The sequence below is a fragment of the Aedes aegypti genome, chromosome 3 (genome assembly GCF_002204515.2).
Source record: "Aedes aegypti strain LVP_AGWG chromosome 3, AaegL5.0 Primary Assembly, whole genome shotgun sequence".
Taxonomy (NCBI): Eukaryota; Metazoa; Arthropoda; class Insecta; order Diptera; family Culicidae; genus Aedes; species Aedes aegypti.
The window spans coordinates 290,286,953-290,305,377 of NC_035109.1; the positions used below are offsets into that span (position 1 = coordinate 290,286,953).

Below are 18,425 nucleotides of genomic sequence, written 5' to 3' on the forward strand. Positions count from 1 at the left end.
TGGAAGCCCGTTGGCCGTTATCTTGGCACCTCGATGCCTGAGCGAATCTCGTAGCGGAACCAACAAACCTTCCTGTTCACAGATCTACAACCTGTTCCATCCGAATGTTCCGAATACACTTCTGCTGAGTGCTCGCTTCTCAATGCATGAACCTTTGAACGTCTCTCGGTACGCCAAGTGCCCGCTCGTTAACGGTCAACCCTGCCGTCTTTTGAAACTTATCCAGTGTAGTCCGCAAATTTTTAGTGATGGTCCACCGTCACGGACTCTATGATACCTCGATCTACAGCACCACCTCCGGGATGATCGATAACGTCCCGCTGATCTTGATCAACCAATTCCACCAGTGCTAGTAGGGTTCGATACCAGATTTTTCTGGAATATTATTTTCAAAAATACTGAAATTACTTATGTGGAGTTTTCATGTCTTTTCAGCTTGACAGTTTTGTGATAACTATCCTCCAGACTAGCATGGCCTACTCGACAGTATGCCAAATCACCACAGGAACAAATACAACTGTCCCGAACAACTCAATTAAGTGCATCTGAAACAGTTCAGCTGAATGATGCGCTTAGAATCAGATGAACGACGTGGTTGTATTGAGCAAGTGATTTGAATCCCTTCAAATTGAGAAGTCGATGGAGAACACGATAATTCCCAACCCTGATCACCATACCCAAAACCCACGACCGACCAACACTAGTTAGTATTGAATGAGCGAAATGGAATCTGGTAACCATACCAAAATCATCTCCTAGCAAACAAGAAATCCAGGATTCAAACGTCTCTGAGCAATCATTTCGTTTCGAAATTATTATCAGGCTTATTGAAGAGTTTGCTCGATATGTTCTGCAAACGTATACTTTTTTGAAACACTTAACGTATTCAATCATGTTTGATTCTTTCTTCTTCCATCATTGAAAAAAATAATAATAATTTACTCATTTTGGTGTATTCTTCTGCGACGTGTGAGAAAAGTGTTAACGTTCCTTCTAATTAAATATAATAATTCATGACTTCGACCGCTTCTTCCATAGATCCTATGTCTGTCCAACCTTTTGTTTAGCGCTTATTCTCCTAAAAATGGTGCGTAGATTGATTCTCTTTTTGTTTCTTCCCTTTTTGGTTAAAATTCTTACAAGCTAATTACACCTTTTATTGTGTTTCGTCTGCACGTTTGCTGCTTTCTTTACGTTGGGTAAGTGTTAAATTCATCTTGTTCTTTCACACGCACATATATTGAAGTAATGAATTGTTTGCCGGGACGTGGACGTTTGATAAATCGCATTCCATTGTTTCTTGCCCACGTCCCTAAATTTCCCGGGGTTTGACCGTTGTTCTAATGGAAAAAAAAATACAAAACACATTGAGAGATACATCCATTTTCTCTAAGAACCGTAGTCCTAATAAATCGATAAGAGCTCTTTGCAGTTTTCCTATTTACTAATATTATCCATTTTTTTTCCGCCGTCTTGACTTACCCACTAAGTATGCGACTTTACTTACAACTGGATTAAATTTATTCCCATATATGATGTTTAGTGGCTTTGTTCCATCATTAATTGTTTCAAGGTTTTGCTTTTCCTTCGTTCAACTTCCGCTTCATTAAGTTTCGCGTTTCTTCTTCATAGGCTCTCACTTAGGGTTGGCTCTTGTTGCCTGATTTGAGTTCTTACAATAGTATACAACAAAACTAGATAAAAACGACGATACTTGCGTTTTCCTTGATGATCATCAGAAAGAGAGAGTGTGTGTTTTGTTTGTGTGGGACTGTGAGGTTGAAACGAATAGATTTTCACTACTTATAAAATTACTCCCTTGTTTGATTTCGTGTGTGACACTCACCGGAGTGAGTGACCGCCACTTTTTTTTTTGCGTTCGTCTTTAATAGTTTTATTCCTTTTAGTTTAGGTAATAAGTTAGTTGGCTCGAGTACTTCTTTATCGATTAATAACGCTTTCAATGCTAGAGGGTGTACCGAAAAATTAAACCCCTTTTTAATAGTTAACAAAACGAAAAACAATAAAAAATGGTTCATTTTCGCTCGCATAATTTGACCAGACAACGGTTTAGATTGTCTGATTTTGAGGAATGTCTAAGACTTCGCATTCAATGTATTTTTCTTTACCTATTGCGTTTGGTTGAGATTTGTTCCCTAAAGAGTGTTATCCTTTTGATTTTCGCAGAGATTGGCTTAAAGCTGAGTTGTTCGCTTTGTCAGTTGGATTGTTTGATTTTACGCTGTGAATACTGTTCGATCGAAGGCGGTTCGAAAGTAATTTGCATAACTTTAAAACCTTTAGACAAGAAATTCTGGGTTTAATCCAACACTGATGCATATTTGTGTGTTACCCATAACGCTGTGAAGCGATTATACTGCGTTTACCATAAACAATTCTGAAATACCAGACCGCCAATTCAACACTTTTTGAGCTTACAAATATCGTACGGATACTAAATCTGATCCGATATTACAAACCAGAGAACTTCTTTCAAACTGAAACCACATCCAAACGAACAGTTTTCACAGTAAAATAAATATCACAATCCTTGTTTGTATTCTAAACAATTTCCACCACATCATTTCGATTCGTGTTCATAGAAACTAGTTAACTATAACAAACACAAACTAGGTAGGTAGTTGGTACAGAAAAACAAAAGCACTAAGTAATTGGTAGTAAGTTTCTGTGTCTGTGTGTTTGTTTCCTGTTGTTAACTGTTTTAGTTAAAATTAATTTCCCTTGTTTTTTTCTTTGTTGCTTTCACATTGCGCTTATATGAAAATTTTGTTTTTCACTGTTCCCGGAGCTGTTCTATAGATGATGTCGGTGAGTGTTGTTTCTGTGTGTGTGTTTATGTGTGGTGTCCCTTGAAAAGCCTCTTCACTTAAACGCTAGGATGTGAGGCGTGTCCGTACACTAATGTACAATTAATAGAAATAGAACTATACAAGTAATAAAACTAAATTGGAAGCTATATGAAATTTTTCCGAAGAGTTCACAATCTTTAGTTGTTTTGGGGTTTAAAGCCGTGTTTCGAAACCTATCAAATGTACGTGTTTGAGCAAAAGTAAATGTTAATCGTAAATGTAAAGAAACCTTGTTGTGTTGTTTGTTACAATTGGTGTTTTGATTATATAAAGAGAAATGTGTAAATATATGTTGCAATCATACATGATAATTTGCGGCAATAAAAAATACGCATTTATGGAACCTAAAATCTAGAATCCACGAGAAGCTTTTACTTGCATTGCTATTGCTCGAGTTTGTAATTCGTTTTGTGAGGGATGCCCCTGCTTCTTTCTACCTTAGCTGCTGCCTAGCTACGACACCGTGGTTTGCCTTTCCGTGGAGTTGCACAATTCTTGCTGCTCGGAAAACTAAGTCCTAACACTAAACTGCGTTTAAGTAATTACTAAATGTGCTTTAGTAGCTGAAAGATAAGCGACATATGCATATATAGATTAAAGAATAATTCATACACTTTACTAATCCTGACTGAAGCAATAATATCGATCGTTCTGTTATTCTGTTGTTGGTTAGTGTTTGCGTGTTTCAAATTGAGTTCTAGGTTTTATTCAGCTGGCGTTTGCGACGAAATAGTGCCCTTTTCCTGGTTGTTATCAGTAAGGATGCTACTAAAGTTTGAAATTCACGCGATTTCTTTGTATACGAAACAAGTTTTCAATTGCATAAATATGTAAAATTTTGTAAAAATTATAAAAGTAACTAATATATCGAACAAACTGTATAAAAAAATACTTTCTTTAAGCGAAGTACATAACTTTTTTGGTATCGGCATGTACGGTGATTGCACGAGCCATCGCACCCGGCGTTCTGTCCTCGGAGCAACCACTCTGGTGAGATCCTTCGCCCGAATCGTGTTCTTTCTCGACCAAGTGGTACCTTTGGGGAGAGAGAAAGGTTTCGTCATTATTCAAAGAACTATGCTAAAAATGGTTTATCCTTACCTGGCCCTGAATGCCACCAAATGGGCGTAGTACGCCGGTGCCGGAATCGAAACGGAACGGGTGCACCGGACATACGTGTGGCACAGTTGATACGTCAGGCACTGGAGCTCATCGGATTCGAAGTGATTGTCGTCCCACAGGACGTGATAATGCGACGGGCGGCTGGTGCCCTGAAATTAGAAGTAAATGATGTTACAACCCTGTCGTATCTCTTTGCTTAGGGGTCAAGGGCTGGTAGCGAATGAGTGTCTTGAAAACAGCAATTTTGGAGACCTCAGGCTTGAAAAAAAGAGGCCAAAATGAGACCAAACAGGAACCAACATGAGTAGGGGTGATTTATTTATTTATTATATTACACCAACAGACAACAATTGTCCCGATGATGCCTTAACCTAAACATAATTTGTTAACAAAAAAAAAAATATAACACATAAGGATATCACTAATCGTCATTTAAATTGGAAAATAGTAAGGTACCGCGGGGCAAGTGGGTAAATGGGGTAAGTGAAAACTATTGATATATTTTACTTAATATGTGAATTAACGTTTAAAACTCATGCGTAAACCTTTGAAGCCATTGAGAAAATTACAATAGGTAAGAGATTTTTGAGATTTTTCAGCCATTATTGCATAAAAGAGCGAAAAATTGTTAACCTGTCAACTGTTACTCCGTAACAAGTTGGCGGCGTACAATCTTATTTTAATATTTTCAGTGGAAAAAAGTTGGGGAAAATAATTTCTTGTACCACTTCTTAGTTGTCCTCTGTGACAGTTTCAAACTGCAATAAAAAAAGTTTTAGAATTAATTCGACGTAGACCTAAAAATAACTAAATTAAAACATCTTCAATTTTCTTATCAGGTGGGGCAAGTGAAAAGTTTATCATTAGAGATTGAATTTGTGTTTTCTCTTTAAGTAGCCATAAGTAAACATGATTCGCAATTGTCATAGAAAAACATAACGTGCTGATAATTCAAGAAACACTATACTCAAGCGTTAAAAGCTATTAGAAATTATGGAACTTCTCTAAAAGATGTTGCCAAACATTACAATATTAATATGTCTACTTCGGGCAGCCAATTAATAGGAAGACGTTGACTGAAAAGTTGCAATATTAGAAAACACACGGAAATCTCGTATCTCGTGGAATGTCTATGTAAAGCTAATTCAAAACATGAAAATGGGGTATAGGTCTATCCACATAAAAAAAGATTCTAAATACGTTATTGGTGGATTCCGTTTGATTTCTCCCGAAGAGTTATCCGACGTCATATCCGGCTTTCTCAAAAACAAATAACTAGCGGTGAAAATTCTATAGAGCAGAAATGCAATTGCTGTCCTATAATGTAAGAACTAACATTGGAAATGTTGCAGTTATAATGTTGTCGAATCATTTCAAATAACATAACTAAACAGAAGAAAATTGAAGTGAAAAGAATAACATTTTCTTTGTTTACATGTTACTTATGTTATTGTTCATTGGGAAGCCTTAACAAGTGTTAAAAGTAATAGAAATCGTGAATATAACTGTTTGTTTTTGAATTTATTGTTCAAAACGGTAAACTTTTCACTTGCCCCACTTTTGGGGCAAGTGAAAAGTAAGGAGACATTTTTCAAAAACTTTTTCTGTATTTTTTTCTTCAATTTTTCATAAAAATCAATTTCAGCATGCTGCTTATATATGGTGGGAGTCAAGCTAAAAAATATACACAACCTCATTTGTTTCAATTTAAAGTCTCTAGAATTGGAAGAATCTCAACTATGCGAATTCCATTACCCACTTGCCCCAAGGTACCTTACATAGAAATTACGACGAACAGTTTCACGAGACATATTAAAATCAAACACAGAAGCGGCCCTATTGAACGTCCTTTGCATGCCTATTATTGCGCTGTTCTGTCCGTAATTAGTGCGTTGAAAAGGTAGTCTCAATAACGAATTATTTCGAAGCGTTCTAGGACGAACGTTCAAGTTCACCGCCCGTAGAATATCAGGGCAGTCGATCCGGCCTTGTAAAGTATCGGCTACAAATAGAGCTCTCGAAACGTCCCTTCGCACTTGAAGTGTGTCGATATGTATTAAACGACATCGACTTTCATAGCTCGGTAGATGGAATGGATCACGCCAAGGAAGTCGACGAAGGGCGAACCGTATGAAGCGACGTTGTACTGATTCGATCCTCTCTATACCATTCTGATCGGGGCAATATGGGCCGCCTAAGGAAAACGTCATGAAATGCATAGAAAAACAGCAAAAATATGGTATAAATGCAAGTGAGTTGTACTTTAAAATGTTATCTTCCATGTTACGTCGATAACTAATGTTAACATCAACTTGCAAATTATGTCAGGAACTTTTTGGAAAACCATGTTTTTCTACGTGGTCACCAACCATATGGGGCATTATGAGCCGCTTCACTCAATCGAATGATTTTTATTTAAAACAGTATAGAGAAGAGTTAGTGGTTAAGAGTACATTATTGGAAAGGAAATTGTATTAGCTTTGCTTGAAATAATTGATTCTAGCGGCTTATATTTTAAAGATGCATAATACATAGTAAACAGACCATGTTATACTAGTACTAAATTGCGATAAATTGGTTCAACGTATTTTCTAGCAAAGTGTTCCAATTGTAATGGTGCATAAAGATGGCTATGCAGTGAAAAATAATCTGGTATATTTAGGCAATGCATTTTTATGTTCAAAACATCGTTTGTTTTGCTTAAATCTAGGTGGCTCATTTTGCCCCGCCCCTTCATTTTATAAATAATATATTGTTTTTCAATAATTTTGTTTACGAACAAATCTAATTTCACTCACGAACTGTTCATTATGGTTAGAAGTTTCAAAGGATTGGTAAAATTTACCAGAATTATAAATATAATTGTCTTATAGGCTTAATTAAAAACTGCCAAAATTATAAGCTTTTCATGACGAAGAACAAATTTGTACATTTTTGTAAATATCTTGAGTGTTCAAACGAATATTCTTACGGTTTTTATTGTAGTGGCTATTTGAGGCATCCTTTAACAGATCATAATAACACTAGACATTAAAACACTGTTTTTGAGGTCAAAACCGGGGTGGCTCATATTGCCCCGTATGTTCATATTGCCCCCATTGCCCCTATTGCTGTATGAATTATTTCAATATTTTTCTAAAGCATTCTTTAGGTACAACAATCCTTCAATCTACGTGCATACCACCCATTAACCTCACACGTAAATATGATTTTTCAACAAACTATGAATGGTTCGTCACTGTGAATAATAAACTCTTATTCATAAATTATTTATGTAAATTATTTATGTAAATTATTTATGTTTTTACCTTTATTTTTGTAATAAAAAAAAACTTTGAATGGTTCGGCACTCAAAGTGTCGACACTGTTTTCTCCTATTTGGAAATTTTTCATATCAATTGAAAATATTATATTCATCTTCTTCTTCTTGGCATTACGTCCTCACTGGGACAGAGCCTGCTTCTCAGCTTCAAAAGCCAGTGTTCAATAAGCACTTCCACAGTTATTAACTGAGAGTTTTCTTTTTTAAAGTTGCTATTTTCGTATTCGTATTCATGTTCATATCTCACGAATATACACTCTCGTTGCAAAAGTTTGGGTTCACCGCCTAAAAAACATACAAAAGTGTTCTGTCCATATCTCTGTGATTACACGTCCAATTGAGACTCTCTAAGCCGCATTCGAAAGGCAAAGAGTTATTCTTACTTCGTATGTATTTTTCCAAAAACTTTTTTCGAATTTTCTATACTGATTTTTTACTTAAAGTTGTGACATTTTTCAAAAAACACACTGAAAAATCATATCTAATTTCCTTAGCATTGGATCGACCAAAATTTTAAATCAAAGTGTCATTAGAATCGCAATCTTATATTCTTTGAAGAGACCCCACGAAATTTTGGCGGAAAAATCTGGAAAGCATTCAAAATCAATGAAACAGTCAGTCAAGTCATCGTGCAAAAGTTTGGGTTCACCCCTCAGTATGATGCAAATCGTGCAAAAGTTTGGGTTTACCTGAGCCGCACGCACATCATTTTTGTCAATATCTCTGCCATTTTTCAACCGATTTTAATGGTTTAAAGCTTTTTCGACCGCAAACAATAACGCGCACATGATTGGTTTGGGATTTCACAGATTTAAGGTGATTATAGAACGAAGCCACACCTCAAATTTTCAAGAGCACAAGACGAGAGAATCGAACAGCGCTCCGCGTTGAAAATTTATCCCATTGGTCACCTCCAGCAAGCAAGCAATTTGATTGGTTTTTCAACGCGAACTGTTGTCAGATTCTCCAGTCTTGTGCCCTTGAAAATTCAAAGTTTGGCTTCGTTTCATAATCACCTTAAGCAAGGTCAGGTGTATCCAAACCTTTTGCACGATACACCATACTGAGGGGTGAACCCAAACTTTTGCACGATGACTTGACTGACTGTTTCATTGAATTTGAATACTTTTCAGATTTTTCCGCCAAAATTTCGTGGGGTCTCTTCAAAGAATATAAGATTACGATTCTAATAACACTTTAAATTAAAATTTTGGTCGATCCAATGCTGAGGAAATTAGATATGATTTTTCAGTGTGTTTTTTTTAATGTCACTATTTTAAGTAAAAATTTAGTATACAAAGTTCAAAGAATGTTTTAAGAAAAATACAGTAGTAACTCTTTGCTTTTCGAATGCGGCTTAGAGAGTTTCAATTGGACGTGTAATCACAGAGATATGGACAGAACACTTTTGTAGGTTTTTAAGAGGGTGAACCCAAACTTATGCACGGGAGTGTATGTTTATCATGGTAAATCGCTTATCAAAGTTCATCTTATGACCCATTGATCCTCCCCATTAACAAACAACCCTCCCAGTAACCTTTGTGAAGATGCAAAGGCAAACACGGTATCCAAATAGCAACGGTTACATACTAACATTCCTTCCCCCAATCGCACCTGACTGCAAGGACGTGGCCGGCGCCGTTATTGATCCTGTATAAATAAAGGCACAGAATAATTGGCACTGAAGAAAATTATGACCAATTCTAGCCGAACTTTTAGTTGATTCCTTGTGCATTTTCACTGACTTCGGTCAATCACGGAATAGCAACCATTGATATGTGTAGTCAGTCTAAGCTAAGCTAAGTAAATGCGCATTGTTTGGCGCTGTGCAAAGTTAGGTACGTATACGGTAATAGATTGATTTGATTAGAAATCAACTGGCTGGTTTCGTAAAGTTTCGTAACTTAGCGCAAATAAGACCATAATTCCGTGCATTTTGAAAATTACTAAGAAAAGTAAAAGACCACAAAAGACCGAATCATTAAAGGCCGGAAAAACAAAAACAAACAAAACATACAAAAGGCCGAAACCAAATAGGAACATTGAGGACCTCTTGCCTAAAAAGAATCAAACAGAAACCAAAAAGAGACTGAAAAGGGACCTCTAAGATTTACTTAGGAGTTCATTTATCAATTTTTACGAACTTTCCAAATAATCCCTCTCGGAGTTTCATTATAGAATTAAATAATTCAACGTTTACCACAGAAGTTACCTCCGTGATTCCATCAGAACTTTATCAAGAAAATCCTAAGTCCTCCACTGAATGTATCAAGACTTTTTACTAGGATTCCCGTTTAGAACATCTTCAAGAATTCAACCAGTAGGGATCCGGATCCTATTTTTGGCACATTTGATTCACTTCCGCAGTAGGGTTTTTTTTAAAGTTACAGAGCTCATATTTCATTTGGTCACAATATGCGTCGTACTGATTTGCTTCTTATTGCAAAGTTTCAGACAATGCGATCGAGAAAAACCCCCCATGCCAAAGTGAATCATGGAAGTGCCCAAGCTGAACCACCCTATTTTCTCCAGTGATTTTTTTGGATTTGTTACAAAATTATTGTTCAAAATTTCTTCAACATTTCATGCAGAAATTTATCTAAAAACGCCTTTATGAACTATCTTTCTAATTCAAAATTCGGACACTCTACTTTATGTAGCTAATGTTTCACATGAAAACTTTTACAATTTATCATTCGAAATGAGTCACTTTGGAGGCGTATTTTGTAAATAGAAATCTATTGAAATTTACAGTGCCCAATTAACATAGACATTTCTCTTATGGCTGGGTGATCCTAATCAATTGCTTGAATTTCCTGATTATGCATTTCATAAGCTGTCCAAAATTCGAATCAAAGGGTTCGGAATATGGAGCACAAGAGAGAGTTAGCATCCGAAATAAGAAACATGAAAAGGCCTAACACTTCTATTCATTCAAGCTTTTTCAAGTTACGAAATCAAAATCAGAAGGAACTCATAAAGTTACATCTGATAAAACTTTAGTTATAAAGTATGATGAACTCGTACAAGATTCCCTTAAGGAACTCCTGGACTCTTGACGAAGCCTCAGAGGATTGCAAAGATTAATTAGATGAATATGAAAAACATTCTGCATGAATTCCTTGTTGAAAAATTCGGACAAAATTCCTGAAGCCATTTGCGAATGAGGAATCTGGAAAGGAACAAATAAAATGAAATTTACTTGGAAAAAAGAAAATGTTTTGAAGAACTGCAGGGGAGTGAAGTGTTGAAGTGTTGAAGAATATCCTTGAGAAATGTGTGGAGGAATTTCATGAGGAATTCCACGACGAATCTATTAAATTAGGGACATAATGGACACACTAATCAAATGCTTTTTATAAGACCATAAAATGGCATTTTTTCAATTTACCCTCGGCTGGTTTTCAAGTTGAATATTAGTGTGACCTGCTAGATTCATAGTGCCTAATAAAAATCATATCATATGTCAGAGAAGTGAGATAAAAAAATTGAGTCGATGCCTTTGCGTATTATGGACCCCCTACATGAAAACATAAAATTAACACTTCAAGCAACCGTATTCCTATAAAAATCTACCGGGGGAACTTCGTTTGCATCGTTAGTCAGCAGTTTCATGCAAAATATTTGGTTTGAGACGCATAAATACAGATATTGGAACAGTTTTGTAAATGTAATAATACGCATTTCCAGGTGGGTCGGTAGCGAGCCGGATTACATGCACTGAACGAAAGCTCCTTCCTTATATTGAATGATTTATAATATACATGGCTGTAAATATTCATATTTCTTATTTTGAATGACTATTGAAGAATATGACACATCCACCGACTTCTGAACAAAAATCATCCAATCCTGAAATGACTTTTACTGTGATTCCGTATGACAATAAGTAGACAGTTGAATTAAGACACCACAAATGAGTAACATCAAATAATTGACGGATTTTGTTTTATACCATGCCCCTAATCAAAAATCATTCAACTATCGAATGAAATATCATACGGAAAACTAACGATCCTAAACGTCAAATTACTCTTGAAATGTTTACCGAAAATATGGTGGCAGCAGCGTGGTGGTTCAAGATTTGCCTCTTGGATTTTACAGGTAATTGCATTTTGTGAAGGATTTATCCAGAATTATTTCCATTGCAATTATGTTTTCTTACTTTCAAGCTTGCTTTAAAATACACAAATCGTGAATCCCAAGGCCTTCCGTTCAAATTCTGGAGTCACATCAGCAGCAGCTTCATGCAGGTGCCTGCGGCTCATGTGGCCATGAGATCAATTATTCCTGGATTATTGAGAATTTTGGATGCTGATAACTGACAATAAAATAGAATGTGTATAAAACTATTAACGTTATTATTGTTTGAAGTCGATTTAAATATTTTTATTTATACCAAGCATGTGATGGAAGTTGTTTACATTGACGTATGAAAATCATTCAAAACCAAGCATCTTTTGAAAGGATGAAAATACTTTCAAGATAGGATGATTTCTATTCAGTGCGATTTGTAAACAGATGATTTCACCGAAGATGAAAATCATCTTGAATGTGTCTGAAAATAGGTATGGGGCTCGGATGAGGCAAAAATCATTCAATATATGGCGGGAGATTTCGTTCAGTGTGGGAATCAAATGGAGAGTCCATAAGAGGAAACGTCTAATTTGTAAACATTCCTATTATGTACCCCAGGAGGGTCCAAAATAGGCATTCGGATAACAGTTTTCCAAATGCATATTTCGCTGGAAAAATCGAATGATTTTGTATGTTTCATAGGCGTACTATGAAGTAGAAACGTTGAACTTGTTGTTAGACTCCACAAAACGTATATGCGTCTGAGATATCATTCCGGAAAAGCGTGGAGAATGAATTTCAGCTACTAAGGGGTCCATTACTAGCATTGAAACCCTAGATTTTCTTGAAAGAAATCCTGTAGGAACTGGGAAAACTACTAGAAGAATCTCTACATGCATCTATGGAAAAGTCTCTGGAAGTATTCCAGAAGAAATCTCTGAAGAAATGAATAAAATAATTTTGGAAGCTTTTCCTCTAACAGTATGAGTAGAAATTCCTAGAAAAACAAAAGTTGCGTAATAGTCTCTGAAGGTTTCTCTAGAACAAATCGAAATTGCTGCAGGAATAATTGCAATCAGGAAAAAAGAGACTTTAGAGACCTTCCGTTAGAAATAGAGACATTTTGGAGACTTGTAATAAGAAAGAGACCAAGTCTCTAAAAAGAGACAAGTCTTTAAACACAGACTCGCTAACAGCCCGGCACATAAAGGCAAAATTTGAAAAATATTATTAAAAACCACATACATTCAGAACATTGTTCTACAATATTTAGGACACTTTTACAGTAGGCTAAGGCGGGACAAGATGTCCAAGTAATAATACTAGCCGAATAAAAGTTTATTCAGCTGAAATATGTTTAGTGTGTTTTGGGTGTGTCACCTAAGAATCGATCCCTACAATTTTCGATAAAAGGAATTTAATCTAGTACTTCAGTAGACGCGCTGTTATATTTTGTACAACACAGGTACAGTGTTCATTAAGCTCAATGTTCTTATGAGCACTTATTTTTCTCTTAACTCCCTTTCTCAGCACGAACCGTTCTCTTGGTTGTTGCGTAAAAGACTACGTTGCGTTGGCATAATACCGGCAAACGCTTGCTACCCGAGCTATCTCATAGGACCTATAAAATCAATCCTCTCTTTGCATTTATACCTGGCAAACGCTGTGATTTGCTGTTTGCCTGAAACCGAATCGATGCTGTGAACACCATTCGGAGACTTCTGTGGCCTTCTGCGGCCTTAAATCCGTTTCGAACATTTCAAGAATTCAAGCTGCCATGTGAGTCCGCTTCGAAAGGCCCAAGCAAGCGGCTTTGTTTATCGCGTGGCCGGAGTAGAATGTGTTTTTTCCGTTCCATTTTTGCTGAGCAGTGCTTTGCGAAGGCCCAAGTTCGTTTTCACGCGCCGTCGGAGTGATTTTATATCCCAGCTTTTGTGTGCTAATGCCGAAATTGTGACTTCAATCGAGGCTGGATTACTAACTGGTGAGCTCGTTTCATGCTTGAGATAACACAAATTAGTATTGTGATAATATTATATTTATTTTATGTGTCGGCATTGGCTTTTGTTCGTGTTTTGTAGAATTTTGAGATACACCTACCTATTATTGTATTTACTTGTCACAATTACTAAAAATAACCTTTGAATGGTTCAACATTGAAAGTGTCGACGCACTGATACATAACTTTTTAAATTGAGGCTACATGAATCGCATCATTCATCAAGGTGTATCCTAATCATGTAGCTGTTAAACCCTCCCACTAAAACAAACCTTCCTTTGAAACCATTGAGATGCAGAACTGATCTCGATTTCTAGTGGCAATAGACGTCACACCAACATTCCTTCCCTTCTCCGATGACCGTAAGGAGTTTGGAGTCCTCGAAATTGTTTATTGAAGATGATATGCTACACTAAAGCTACTTCTGTTGATTCCCTATGCAAGTTTGATTATTCCGGTCATTCACGGAATAGCAACTATGAATTGTACGATCATCGATGCCTATGCATATGCTTTCAAGATTTCAATCACTTATTTCTCCAGCGATACCCACACTGATTTTAAAGAATTACCTCCATGATTGCTTTAAACTTTTAACCAGGAATTTCAAGAACAGCTTCAAACATTACGCTAGAGATCCCTCATGGGATTCCTCCAGGAAGTCTTCTAGAGATTCTTTGAGGAATTTCCCAAAAAAAATCTAAAAGAATTTATATAGAAGTTTTTCAGGAAACATCAAACGGAATCCCAGAAGAAATTAGTCGAGATAATTGCTGTAGTATTGGCTGATTTGAGACCACAAACTAAATTTAAAAAATAATCAGATTTTTTTTTTTTTAAATTACTTATGAATAGTTAGGGGGCAGGATCCATCATCAATTTAAGAATGTTGAAGAGTAGTATTTCGTTCAAAATCATGAAAATATGTTCACTGTATTCTATTTTCCAACCGATACACAGTGAACACATTTTCGTCTGTTAAATTTCAATTTGGAACACAAAAACTGCTGTTGAAGTTTCGATGATCTGTTAAAAGGACTGCAAGAGCAGTTCGCGGATGAAGTGTGTGAGAAATTCCCAGAAAAAAATCTAGAGAAAATTGGTGAGCAATCCCTGGTCAAATTGATTAAAAAATTTCTTGAAGTTTTCCTGGAATAATCAAGTTTTCCTGGAGGAACATGGAACGACTCCTGAGACAAACTTGAGCTTGAGCTTGAGCTTGATTGGCCGCCCGTGGATGCTACTCCAGTATCGCCAGATCAGCTGCACTTACACAAGGAACCAACCGAATGACTGCTTGGGACTAACAGGCATCCTCAGTGTATAAGTGCTGGTGATCTTCTATTTTTAGGCGACAATGGTGCCTGCCACGTCAGAATGCAGACCAATGTGGGGAAGGGGGAGGAATTGATGATGCATTATACTGGCTCCCACGTAGACCGTATATACCGCTGCATCTACGCCAGAACATACGAGAGTGTGTGGATTGGGGGAAAGGAATGGCAGAGAGGTTTGCTTTTGTGGTTAGCAGACTGCCTATGTATCAGGCGTAAGGAAGGCATGCGCGAGGAAGAATGGAAGCGTTAGAGAAATGGTTTCTTGTCCGTCTCTGGTTCTAGCGTTTGCTATGAACGAATAGTTTGAGTGTGATTAGATTTAGAATGGAAGATAGAAGCAAGTGAGAGATGTACAACTACAAAGTACGAGGAAAGGCACGGGCCCGGGATTGAACCCATGACCTTCTGCTTATGAAGCAGAAGCGGTAGCCATCAGACCACCAACCCCGTCAAGGAACGACTCCTGAGACAAACTGTGGATGAATGAAAAGATCCTTGAGGAATTGTCATAAAATTTCCTGGGAAATCCCTCGACAAATTTCTTTAAAAATTCCGAAATATTTTTTTTAGTATTCCTTTTTTTAACTGTAGTAATTTTTGGTAGATCTGCTAGAGTAACAACGGTAGAAATCGCTGTAAGGATTGGTGGAAAATTTTCAAGAGGAATGATTGGAATAGTATCTGCGGAAATTTAAGGAGTATTGGATTTCCTAGAGCTAATTCTGGAGAAATTCCTTTAATTATCCCTTTAAAAAATAGCTGTAGCAGCGAATATTCGAAAAAAAACCCCAGAGTCTCTGAAAATATTCCGGTACAAAACTAAGGATAAATTCCTAAAATAGTTCCTCGAATAAGAGTCTTCGATTTTTTTAAGCCTCTAGAATGTTGCTCCAGGATTCACTGAGAGGAGAAAGTGGAAAACAGTGATTTTAGAGACAATTTTGATTAAAGAGAATTTAGAGATCTTCCATTGAATATGGAGTATTTTTAGAGACACACATTAAAAGAGTGACCACCAGCCTTGCTCTTCCCCGCATCAAACTCACCTGAATGCCCTGGTGACTGCAGAGATAGAAATCGAACTCGGTCGGATGGGTGATGCCCACGTCGACGGTCGTACCGGCCGGAATGTTGCCCGACTTGCCGCTCTGTTCCTTCTTGTCTGCGCAGAACAGTCTCGTGTGATGACGCTTCTGCACCACAATGAACGTGATACCCGGCTTGTAGTCGGCTTCCAGCTTGATGCACGCCTCTCGAATGGCCGTCAGCTCGTGCTGCAGCACATGCGGGAACTGACCCTCCGATACGCCATCCCGGTACAGGATGATCCGATGGGGCTTGAAACCGCCCGTCGATTTGTAGAACATGATCAACAACTCCCGAACCATACTGCTCAGCTCCTGGATGATCTCCTGGCGGTGCTGCTGCACCCGGACCGTAGCAGCGTAACGCGATGGATGGGCGTCCATCGAACCGACCACGGCCGCAATCGAGGGCTTCTTGTTGTCTCCGGCCGGTGGATGAGTTACGTCCGCACCCAGGAAGATAACCGGTTCGTCGAATACCTGAAAAAAGCAAACAAATGAACCTAATCTGGGAAGATCGTACAAAAGTCATAGTCATACCTTTGGTCTGATTGATGGCACAAGGATTGAATTGATTCCACCCAGTTTGACGTTGATCTTCAGGCAGAGATTGGACAGTGTCTGCGGTGATGTCTTGTTCACGTTTTTGGCCTGAACGCACTGGGTTGCCATTCCGAGTACGGTGTCACCTACGCGCTTGACTTCCGCTGTTGATTGCACAAAAATCATATTACAAATCAGGAACACCCCAATGTGATAAAAAGAACTTACCGTAAACAGGTGTCTTTCCGGGCAGCACGACCACCACCAGCTGCAGCGCGTTGAACGTGTTCTTCAGATATCTGAACATGGGCTCCACCTGGTCCGGCCCCGTGGCATACTTGCAGAAGCACGGCTGTCCGATGATGGGCATTCCGGCATCGTTGGAGATCTTCTGCAGCTGCTGGGTGAAGTTCCTCAGGGCGTCCTCCCGGACGGTTCGCTGCGGCGCAAAGCACGCAATGGCCCAGACGCGGATTTCGACGCCGGTGAAAAATTGTTTGCCTCGCATGTCCCAAACCCCTTGGTTTGGTAATGCTAAGCTCACCTTATTCTGTGGACCAGAAAGTAACTTGTTCGCTGATTTTAACGTGCCACTTAACAAAGCAATTTCTCTTAAAATTATAATTAACTTAAGTGCTATACGGGTGAACTCTGAGGCATCGATGATTCTCAAGATTAAATAGTGGAAATTCTGCGATGTTTTCAATCAATAAGTCAACTTCTCGAGGGAGTGTTTCCTGACGCAGATAAGAGCACCGTAGTTGAAACTATTTGAAAACAATGAAACAGTACGGACTGTAATATCGCGTTAAAGAGAACGACCAGTCCTGTAACATTACAAACTGAAACTGAAACAACAGAGCTACCTATTTTGGTGAAAAAATATCGCCAGGAAGAAAAGGAGCGCCACAGCTTTTCCGTTCTTAAAAAACGAAGAGCTTCTTGAGTGTATCCCGCAAAGGTCTCATGCCACGAGCCAAGAAAAGCGCAAATAAAAGAAAGGAACCAACTTAACGAATGGACTGATGATCAAAATGAAGAAACAGGACTGAGACGAACACATGAATGGCGTCGAGATCATATGACAGAATGTACGCCAACGGATGTAAACCAATGAAATCCAACTTACAAAGAAGAGACACAAGGATTATTCTAGCCCAAGAACTATTAGACCACGGAGTTGAGCTCATCACGACCAAGCTCGAGTTCTTAAAATTGACCCAGAGAAGTTTGTCGCTTGTCTGCCCAAGCAGATCTAACAGACGAAACATATACCACAGGAGATATCCAAAACGCCATCTGCAAAGAAAAACCCAAGTTCTGTACTCTCTACAGCATTTGAACTCATGATAGAAGTTGCATCAGAATAATTAACATTCTACAATTGATCAGATCTATTCTCGAGGATTGGCATCATTGACTGTTTTATCCATGAAATCCTGGTGCGTGGGACCTCAGAGTACCCAACGCAAGAGGATATTATCCAGCAGAAAGCTGTAGTGAAGTGAGACATACCTAGACCTACTATTCTGCAAAGAGGTTCGTTTGCACATTTCGAAGCAACGACCATCAGGTGATCCGAACCGTGCGACAATAACTAGCGAACGGAAGTGGAAGACGAAAGCCTTTAACAAAGAACTATTGGGTGTTGAAAGCATCGATGCCCTTTAGCTAACTAGAGCTGACCACACTATGCAACAGCGATATCACCCTAGTCGAACTTCTGTGGGCTCAAGACAAAGGGCGAGCTGCCTCAACAGGTGCAGATTTGATAGGGTACCCTGTTATTCAACGTCTCCCTCTGTCAGTAAAAATTACGCTTCTTGAGTTTCTTAATAACCAGCTGGCGGAATGCTATCGTCATTCCAATTCCGAAAACGAATTGCCAGGATTCCGGACTTGCTGCCTCCTGGCCAATCTGGCTCACCAGCTGCATGGCGAAGTTTTTTGAGCAGATCATCAACAAGCATTTGAGCTAGAGTCGAGTTGTCGACTTGACAAACGTCAGCACGCCTTTTGTGCGGAACGTGACAACGACACCTACTTCGCCGAGCTAGAGAAATCGCTGCC

General features: G+C 38.3%; 1 protein-coding gene across 19 annotated transcripts in view; it reads right to left on the minus strand.

Annotated features, from left to right (window-relative positions):
- Positions 1 to 934: 934 nt before the first annotated feature.
- LOC5566763 (protein argonaute-2) overlaps positions 935 to 18,425 on the minus strand; it is a 178,714-nt gene continuing 161,223 nt past the window's right edge. For 17 of the 19 annotated variants that reach the window (XM_021849128.1, XM_021849129.1, XM_021849138.1 and 14 more), the window contains 5 exons: positions 16,584 to 16,923; positions 16,353 to 16,519; positions 15,774 to 16,292; positions 3,972 to 4,141; positions 935 to 3,906 (listed from right to left, as the gene is read on the minus strand). In XM_021849128.1, coding sequence (XP_021704820.1) covers positions 3,768 to 3,906; positions 3,972 to 4,141; positions 15,774 to 16,292; positions 16,353 to 16,519; positions 16,584 to 16,923 — 1,335 coding nt within the window. In that variant the 3' untranslated portion in view covers positions 935 to 3,767. The remainder of the gene's footprint in view (positions 3,907 to 3,971; positions 4,142 to 15,773; positions 16,293 to 16,352; positions 16,520 to 16,583; positions 16,924 to 18,425) is intronic. The other 2 variants (XM_021849131.1, XM_021849144.1) reach the window with 1 other exon arrangement.